This window comes from Xylaria bambusicola (assembly GCF_022495145.1).
Source record: "Xylaria bambusicola strain CBS 139988 unplaced genomic scaffold F5B22scaffold_9, whole genome shotgun sequence".
Lineage (NCBI taxonomy): Eukaryota > Fungi > Ascomycota > Sordariomycetes > Xylariales > Xylariaceae > Xylaria > Xylaria bambusicola.
In genome coordinates, this window is record NW_025953562.1 from 736,153 (window position 1) to 746,314 (window position 10,162).

General features: G+C 48.3%; 1 protein-coding gene across 1 annotated transcript in view; it reads left to right on the forward strand.

Moving 5' to 3' along the window:
* F5B22DRAFT_662528 (acetyl-CoA synthetase-like protein) overlaps nucleotides 1–10,162 on the forward strand; it is a 28,197-nt gene that overhangs the window by 11,777 nt on the left and 6,258 nt on the right. The window contains exons 3-6 of the mRNA XM_047980451.1: nucleotides 17–4,624; nucleotides 4,690–9,246; nucleotides 9,337–10,019; nucleotides 10,078–10,138. Coding sequence (XP_047833421.1) covers nucleotides 17–4,624; nucleotides 4,690–9,246; nucleotides 9,337–10,019; nucleotides 10,078–10,138 — 9,909 coding nt within the window. The remainder of the gene's footprint in view (nucleotides 1–16; nucleotides 4,625–4,689; nucleotides 9,247–9,336; nucleotides 10,020–10,077; nucleotides 10,139–10,162) is intronic.

The window sequence follows — 10,162 nt, forward strand, 5'->3', positions numbered from 1 at the left end:
ATTCAAATAATTATAGTACGATCTTATCATCAACATCGGCGTTTTAAACAAGGATATTGAGGTCTCGTTAGAGTACTCTAGAACATTCTTGTCAGATGAACAGACCGAGAATATTGCCGACGCATTCCAACAAGCCTTGCTCAGCATAATGTCAGACCCGCATCAGGAGGTCAAGAGCGTAAATCTTTTCGGCAGCCTGAGCAAGGATCGTGTGCTTCAGTATAACCAGAAGGAAGCAGTGCCGATAGAAGAGTTCGTCGATAAACTTATTGAACGTCGTTGCTTATCCCAACCTTCTGCCTTAGCTGTTAACAGTTGGGATGGGGATTTGACTTATAGGGAACTTGACGAACTATCTTCTTATGTGGCCGCAGAGCTACGAAGACACGGTGTTGGGCCGAACCAGCTCGTACCTCTTTGTTTTGAAAAATCATGTTGGACAGCTGTTGCTTTGCTTGGAGTGTTGAAAGCCGGCGCCGCGTTCATGTTGTTGGATCCATCGCATCCAATTGAAAGGCTCCAAGATATCTGCAAGCAAGCTGACGCCACAGTCGTTCTTACTTCGAAAAGTAAGAGCGATCTGTCGTTTAGCCTGGCACCTGAGGTTGTCATTGTCAATTCGGGCAATCTTGCGACCTGGAAATACCAGCCTACGCCCCAAAAAGAGCAGACACGCGACTATAATGACGCTGTATTCGCCGTGTTTACTAGTGGATCAACGGGGAAGCCTAAGGGCGTCATTATCGAACATCGGGCTCTTGCAACTAGCGCCGTAACTCACGGAAATGCCTTGCTTATGGACACCACCTCAAGGGTTCTCCAATTTGCATCATACGCGTTTGATGTCGCAGTCATGGAGCACATAACCACGCTTCTTATGGGAGGTTGCATCTGTATACCATCGGATTTACAGAGACAGGATATTTCGAGATCTGTAGCCACTTTCGAGGCCAACTGGGCCTTCCTCACTCCTTCTGTGGCTAGAGTTCTGAATCCATCTGAATTCAGAACGCTACGCACTCTTGTGTCAGGTGGCGAGTCCATCACTGCAAAGGAACTTGGCGCCTGGCGCTCGCACGTGAATTTCTTCTTGGCATACGGGCCCTCCGAATGCTCAATAATGTGCTCGACACAATTAGTAACAAAGGACATCAATGACAGCCGCAATCTAGGTCATTGCTTCGGCAGTACCGGGTGGGTGGTGAGTCCAGACGACCCTAATCAGCTGCTGCCTATAGGAGCTGTGGGAGAATTGCTTCTGGAGGGCCCTATTGTCGGCCGCGGGTATCTTAATGACCTTGAAAAGACGGCAGCAGCCTGGATAGAACCCCCAGAGTGGCTACTTAAACTCCGTGGCAAATCTCCTGGCCGTGTATACAAGTGCGGAGACTTGGTACGATACATCGACAATGGCGAATTCCAGTTCGTCGCACGCAAAGACTTTCAGGTTAAGCTAAGGGGTCAACGGATAGAGCTGGGTGAAGTTGAGACACATCTACGAGCCTCTTTTCGCGGTGCTAGTGATGTAGTGGTAGAGATTGTCACACCCTCGGGCAATGGGCGTCAGCCAATGCTTGTGGCATTTGTTTGCTGGGGCACTTCGGACTCAAAGAGTGGTAATGAGACGCCACACCAGTCAACCGAATGCTTGTTTACTGAGCCCAGCCGAGGGTTCTCCCTCGAAGCCCAGTTTGCGGAAACCCAGATATCTAAGACACTTCCAGTTTATATGGTTCCAGTGGTTTACCTTCCCCTTCTAGATATGCCTCTGACTGGAAACGGGAAATTAGATCGTAAGAGGCTTCGGGCGGCAGCTGGACGTCTAACACCTGACCAGTTAGAGCTGTACAATTCATCGGCTGTACCCAACGAAATGCCGGAAACAGAGAGCGAGCTGCTATTACAACGCATCTGGGGTCGCGTTTTGAATAAGAACATTTCATTGATAGGGATTCACAACAACTTTTTCCGGCTTGGCGGAGACTCAATTAGTGCTATGCAAGTCGCATCACAGTGTAGTGCTGCCGGTGTAAGCATCACCGTTGCCGATATCTTTCGTTACAAAACAATCTCTCAGCTTGCTATCGTACTTCAGAAATCACTTGCCACAAACTACCAGCCGGAACGGGTAGGCGAAGCTTTCGATCTCTCACCGATCCAAAACGTATACTTTGAGGCTGCGCCTCGAGGCGACTGCCACTTCAACCAGAGCTTCTTCCTGCGGATAACCCGTTCCATCTCGACGGTCTCACTTAGTGATGCAATTCATGAACTTGTGAAGCGGCACTCCATGTTGAGAGCCCGGTTCTCCTGTAATAAGGAAGGTCGATGGATGCAAACCATCATGGATGATATATCTGGGAGTTACATTTACAATCAACATCATGTCTCATCAACCAATGCCACCGGCGAGATTATCACTTCTAGCCAGTACGCCATTAATTTGCACAAAGGTCCCTTGTTGGTAGCCAATTTGATTACTGTCGGGCATAACGAACAGTATCTTTTCATTGCTGCTCACCATCTTGTCACGGACCTGGTGTCGTGGCGGGTTCTGCTGGAAGATCTGGAAGAGCAGTTGACGACAGGTTCTATCTCTAGGCAGCCATCCCTGCCTTTTCAAACATGGTGTGACCTACAGTCAGAATATGCTACAAAGTACCTAAATCCAGAACATGTCAGGTTGGATAAAGACATGCCGACTCCCCCAGATGATTATTGGGGTATTGTTGGACAATCCAATTTGGTCAAAGACACTACACAAGATGGCTTTAGCCTGGGTGAAACGGTTACGAACATCCTGTTCGAATCGGCAAACCGGGCGTTCCAGACACAGCCGGTAGAATTATTCCAAGCCGCGTTAATACACTCTTTTGCGCAGACATTTCGCGATCGGTCTCCCCCAGCCCTGTGGAATGAAGGTCATGGTCGTGAGCCATGGGCATCAAATATCGATATCACAGGGACAGTCGGATGGTTCACTACAATGTGGCCAATGTACGTCCACACAGATGGTAGTGATATACTCCATGTCATTCGCAGAACCAAAGACCAGCACCGAGCTGTACCAAGTAGTGGATGGGCGCATTTTACGTCTTCTCTACATCCTCGAGCCCAGGCATCTCTATCTAACGATCTCAAAGAGTTAACGTTTAACTTTTTTGGCCGGTACCAGCAACTAGAGCGCTCTGATTCACTTTTCCAGTCGACCAGTAGACCTGAGTCTTGCGTATCAGATGTATCGGATGAAATTGGTAGGTTTTCCGTCATTGATATAGTGGCTGAGATGAAGGGCAGTTGTCTTCACTTTGGGTTTCATTTCAATCGCCATGCAGCTTCCAATCGGCCCATTGTGGATTGGATACAGAGATGCAAGGAGTCCCTCATCGACATGTCGAGAATACTCCCCACCCATGCCCTAGAGCTTACCATTTCGGATTTCCCTCTTATGAACTTCACCTACAACTCACTAGGCCAATTTTTAGACCACGCCACCGTAGAAAGCGGTATCGCAATCAACAACATCCAAGATATTTATCCCTGCTCTCCAATTCAAGAAGGGATATTACTTAGTCAGGCCAAATCTCCAGATCACTACCAAACGATGGTCATCTGGAGAATACATGCAGGCAATTCTGGGGCCGTCGACGCTGAGCGTGTAATTGCAGCTTGGAAAAGCATTGTTGCTCACCACTCAATATTCAGGACACTTTTCGTCCGCAGCACTGACGACGGCAGATTTGTTGATCAAGTAGTTCTAAAAAATGTCCCGATTGATGTGAACATTCTTCCATCTGACACAGCAGCTCGGCTCCTCGGTCATCTCGAAACACAGCCGAGGCTTACTGCTGATAAAATGTCACTTCCTTATAGGATGTCCATCGGCACAACGTCTACCGGCGATATCCTATGCGGTCTGGAAATCAGCCACGCGCTGTTTGATGGAACAACTAAGGCGATCTTACTGCATGAATTAGCTCAGGCTTATGACCACGGCTCGCCTAGTTACGCTGGGCCCGCGTACCGCGATTATATTTCATACCTCCAGAGCCAGACCTCTTCAGCGCAAAAAGAATACTGGACCCAATACCTTGAGGGTGTTAATCCTTGCCAGTTTCCATCCATCGCCGTAGACGAGATGATGCCATCAAAAGACTCACTTGGTTCAGTCGAGATCGACGTGGGTGATGCCTCAACTATTCGTCGATTCTGCGAACACCACGAGCTTACTATTTCGAATATCTTCCAAGTGGCTTGGGGCATAGTGCTGAAGTCATATCTGAATTCTGATGCTGTCTGCTTCGGATATCTATCGGCAGGCCGTGATGTGCCCGTTCCTCGAGCGCAAGAAGCTATGGGGCCATTCATAAATATTCTCGTCTGTCGCATGGACATGGACGACTCGAAATCCTTGAAACAGATGCTCCGCGACAATCATAACACCTTTGTTGAGAGCCTGAAATACCAGCACTACCCACTCAGTGATATCATTCGAGCAGCTCAGCTACCCGACAGCCGAGCTCTATTCAATACGGCCATGTCTCTCCAAAACATGAGGCACGCCGACACAGACGCGCGAACTTCAGTCCAGCTTGAGGTAGTCGGGGGTGAAGACCCATCAGAGGTAAGCTTTACTCGACCATGTCTGTTTCAGCCTTTACTAGTTAACTGACGAGAACCCAACTGCAGTATGACATTACTATTCATATCATTGTCGGCCCAGAGCACATTGACGTGACCCTAGAGTATTGGCAATCGTTTATTACACAAGAGATTGCCCATAGCATTGCGGACTCCTTGCGCTGGACCATCGGCGAGGTGATTGCAAACCCCGATGCGTCGCTTGGCAGTATCTCTGTGCTAGGGAGTTTAAGTCGCCAAACGCTGCATCAATGGAGTGGAAACTTACCAAGCCCAGAGTTGCACCTTGTTCATGACTTGATCCATCAACGATGCCTGGACCAACCCGACGCGCCCGCCGTTGAGGCCTGGGATGGAAGCTTCAGTTACCACGAAGTTGATCAAATCAGTTCTAAACTGGCATTGCACCTTGCTCAGTATGCTGTTGGCCCTGACATTTTCATCCCCGTATGCTTTGAAAAGTCGAGATGGACCACTGTGGTGATGCTAGCAATCATGAAAACTGGATCAGCTTTTGTTCTTCTTGACCCTTCTCAACCATCTCAGAGGTTAAAAGAGATATGCCAGAGTGCGCGGGCATCCATTATTATAGCATCGAAACTGCAAACACCAACGGCTTCTGAATTTGCAAGTCATATTGTCACCGTGGGCGATCATCAACAGCCCTGGACCGAGGATGATCATAGACAACTACATATCCCATCTCCGCACAACATACTCTACGCCGTTTTTACTAGTGGCTCAACTGGCAAGCCGAAGGGTGTTATGATTGAGCATAGTGCATTCGCTACAAGTTCTCGGGAGCACACTGTAGCTCTCACCATTAATCAGAATTCCCGGGTGCTGCAATTTGCGTCGTATGCGTTCGATGCTAGCATTGCAGAAAATCTATCAACGCTAATAAAGGGTGGCTGCATTTGTGTTGTGTCCGACATCGAACGCAGGCAGTCTCTTGCTCAGGCGGTTGCGAGAATGAGAGCGAACTGGATCTTCACCACGCCTTCCATGGCTCGTATTATGAACCCCGAAGACTTCCCCTCAGTGAGAACTATGATATGTGGCGGCGAACTAGTATCGGAAAAGGAGTTGAGTATGTGGAGAGACAGGGTGGATTTATATCTCGCCTATGGCCCGACTGAGTGCGCTGTATTCTGCGGCGCAACCAAACGCGTCACTACAAGAACTAGCGGGCGAAATCTAGGTACCACCTTCGGTTGTAGGTCATGGGTCGTTGACCCAAATAATCATGACAAGTTAGTTCCTGTTTGCGCTGTTGGTGAGCTGCTTTTGGAAGGCCCTATCGTTGCGCGCGGTTATCTCAGCGACCCAGAGAAGACGTCAGCAGTATTCATTCAACAGCCTGCCTGGTTAAGGGACTTCGGGGGGCCAACTTCCAGGCTATATAAAACAGGTGATCTTGTCAAATATAATGCCGATGGCAGCCTTCATTATATTTCCAGAAAGGATACTCAAGTCAAATTGCGAGGCCAGCGACTGGAACTAGGCGAAGTCGAGCACAAATTGCGGCAATGCTACCCTCATTCGACCGACGCAATAGTTGAGCTCATAACCTTTGACGGCCAATCTCGCCGACCTATTCTAGTTGCGTTTGTCTATACCGAGAGCAACACAACTAATGACTCGCGGGGCATATTCCACGAGCCTTCACCTGAGTTTCGGTCAGCAGCACAGGAAGCTGAGGCGCTCCTTAATGAACAGCTGCCAAGCTATATGGTTCCGACTTTGTATCTACCCTTACAACGGTTACCACTTAGCACGAACGGGAAAGCTGATCGCCGTCTTCTGCGGCACTGTGTAGCAGTCCTACCTCAAGATAAGCTTCTAGCATATAGTGCCCCATTGGCAACAAAAAGCCAGCCTTCGAATGATACCGAACGGATATTGCAAGCTGCCTGGGCTCAGATCTTGAATATTAACGTTGAGCATATTGGCATGGAAGACAATTTCTTTCGCCTCGGTGGCGACTCGATTAGCGCGATGCAAATTGTAGCTCATTGCGCGAACCAGGAACTCGACGTGAAGATAACAGACATTTTCCGCTATAAAACAATATCTTCAACTAGCCGACATACTACACGGTCGAAAGCATCCGCATATAACATCGAATTCAAAGCCGAAACTCCGTTTTCCCTGTCGCCAATTCAGCAGATGTTCTTTGACTCATCTCCCGATGGCATTCACCATTTTAACCAGAGCTTCTTTTTCCGCATCAATCGGTTTGTAGACCCAAAACAACTCCTCCAAGCAATCACAATGATTGTGAACCGCCATCATATGCTTCGAGCACGTTTTAAGAATATAGGGAGCGATGAAGGCAGATCCGATAGGTGGCAGCAGTTCATACCGGAGCTTACGGATGCAACATTTGCATTCCGGAGTCATCAGATAACTTTCCTAGAAGAGTCCAAAGATATCATTGAGGCGGCACAAACATCACTCAACATCAATTTAGGTCCCGTGTTTGCTGCCGATTTAATCAGTACTCCCTCAGAGACACAGTTCCTGTTCGTCGTCGCACATCACTTGGTAGTCGACCTAGTTTCATGGAGAATCATTCTAAGAGACCTCGAGGACGTACTTAACTCAGGCTCTTTGAAGTCTCGGCCCTCTCTCCCGTTCCAGAAATGGATACATTTACAGGAAGAATACGCCGCCAAGTATCTCGGTCCTGAAATTTCCTACAACGGAAAGCTTCCGCCTCCAATGCTTGAGTACTGGGGTGTTACTGATAGAACCAACCTCGTGAGAGATGCTGTGGACAAAGAGTTCACTTTCAGTGAGGAAATCACGCGCGTTCTGTTCGGATCTGCTAATAATGCGTTCCAAACGCAGCCTGTTGAGCTCCTCCAGGCTGCCTTGCTGCATTCATTCATGTGCACCTTTGATGACCGCGACCAGGCGCCAGTGATCTTCTCAGAAGGTCATGGCCGTGAGGTCTGGGATTCGGCGTTAGACGTCACTAGTACAGTAGGGTGGTTCACAACTATGTCACCCACGTACATCCAATCGCGTGACTTGATGGATATTGTACGGCAAACAAAAGATCAACGGCGGCAATTACTTAAGAGTGGGTGGGCATATTTCACATCGAGGTATCTAAATAACCAAGGCCGCGTCGCTTTTGGGTTCGATGGACCAGTTGAGATTGTGTTCAACTTCACCGGCTTATACCAACAGCTAGAGCGGACGGACGCACTTTTTTCAACCCCCGGCGACTTCAGTCATGGTGTCCTCGATATTGCAGAGAATTCCCCACGCTTCGCTGTTTTCGATGTGACAGCCACATTGTTCAATAACTGCTTCAGGTTCAGCTTTTTCTACAACCGTCATGCGGGGGATACTCGTCCAGTGGACAAGTGGATTGCCAATTATGAGAAATCACTGCTCGAACTGGCATTGATTCTACCTTCCCGCCAACAAGCTAGCACTCTTATTGATTTTCCGCTCATGCCTTTGGACTATGTGACACTAGATAGGCTGTTGCAGAAGACCCTCCCAGAGTTCGAACTGTCAACCAAAGACATAGACGATATCTACCCCTGCTCGCCCATTCAAAACGGCATGCTCCTTAGTCAATCCAAAGCGACTCTAATCTACAACAACCGATTCACCTTGAAGATCACCGCTAGGAGTCCGCGTACTAGCATAAGCAATGCCGCTTTCGTCACAGCATGGTATCAAATAGCGGAGAGGCATCCCATTCTTCGAACAATCTTCATTCCAAGTCAGACAAGCCAGGCCTATATGGACCAAGTAGTTCTGCGCCGTCTTCCAGATGGAATGATCACCATTCTGCCAGATTCTTCAGATCCTCTACAGGCGTTAAGTAACCGACCAGCGACTGTGCCTGTTAAGAATCAGCCACCATACCATCTTACGCTCTGTCACTCATCGACTGAAGAACTGTATTGTCTGTTCGAGATCAATCACGCTCTGATTGATGGAACATCGCTACAAGTCTTGGTCAGAGATCTACATCGTGCCTACCACGGCTCTTTACCATCACACTCGGAACTGTTATACAAAGATTATATTGCATATGTCCAATCTCTTTCAGTTACTATTGCCAGGGAGTACTGGCAGAGTTATCTCAGTGGGATCGATCCCTGTTTGTTTCCCGCAACTAACAATCTTAATGAGCAATCCGGCGGTCGGAAGATGAAAGCAGCTACTACACAGTTGCTTTCCAGCATAAACCTTCGCAAATTCTGCGAGAAGCATGCATCGACAGTATCAAACATTTTCCAGTTGGCCTGGAGTCTGGTTCTACGAACATTTACGGGGTCTGATGATGTCTGCTTTGGCTATTTGACATCGGGCCGCGATATTCCGCTTTCGGGAATCGAAAATGCCATTGGCCCGTTCATCAACATGCTCGTTTGCCGAACCAAAATTTCCAGCAATATCACGCTTAGCCAGCTGCTTGAAATTGTACAAGAAGGCTACTTGCATAATACAAAACACCAGCATCTCTCTTTGGCCGAAATTAAGCGGTCACTTAGCCTGCCAGACGTACCCCTGTTCAACACTATTCTTTCCTTGCAGCGGGGAGGAATGGCCCTGAAGTCGAAAGAAGCCTCTTCGGTACGAATTGAACCCCTGAAAGGAGAAGATCCAACTGAGGCAAGTACCCAAATCGCTCTCTACCCCCGCGTATGACTGACAATGACACAGTACGATATTACTCTCAACGTTTGGACTGAAGGTGATAACGTCGAAATTGCACTACATTATTGGACAACATCAATGAGCGAAGCACAAGCGTGCATCGTTCTTGATACCTTGACCCAGGCTGTATCGGAAATAACATCCAAAGTCGATCAGCCAGTAGCCAATTTGAATCTCTTCGGCCCCCATAGCAGCGCCCTCGTTATGGGCTGGAACGAGATTGTGCCTTCGCCTGTGAACCGCTGTGCCCATGAACTCATTAAAGAGCGCAACATGAACCAGCCAGGCGCGCCGGCTGTTTTGGCTTGGGATGGCCAGTTTACTTACGCTGAATTAGACGGAAGAGCCACTGTGCTAGCCGCTTATCTGGTTCGGAATTTTAGAGTCGGCCCTGGTATCTTCGTACCTGTTTATTGTGAAAAATCCAAATGGACCACTGTTGCACTGTTAGCTATCCTCAAGGCAGGCGGAGCCTTTGTTCAGATGGATCCGTCTCATCCTGTTCAGCGTCTGAAGGATATTTGCGATGATTGCAATGCCTCAATAGTTATTGCCTCCAACGCCACGGCGCTTGTTGCCCATGAATTGGGTCGTCAGGTTGTTGTCATTGGCGATAGCCAATTCAATTGGGGCACGAGCCCTGAATCGCTTACTTTCGAATCCACCGTCCACCCAGAGAATCCCATGTGGTATGTATAAAATCTGTCGTATCTATTTGCATATTTACAATGGCTGACCTTACCGCAGTAAGTACTATAAACCACCTATCAATCGACCGCCCACCAAGATAGTTTTGCGGGAGTTCCCAGTAAGCCACATACACATGAAACAT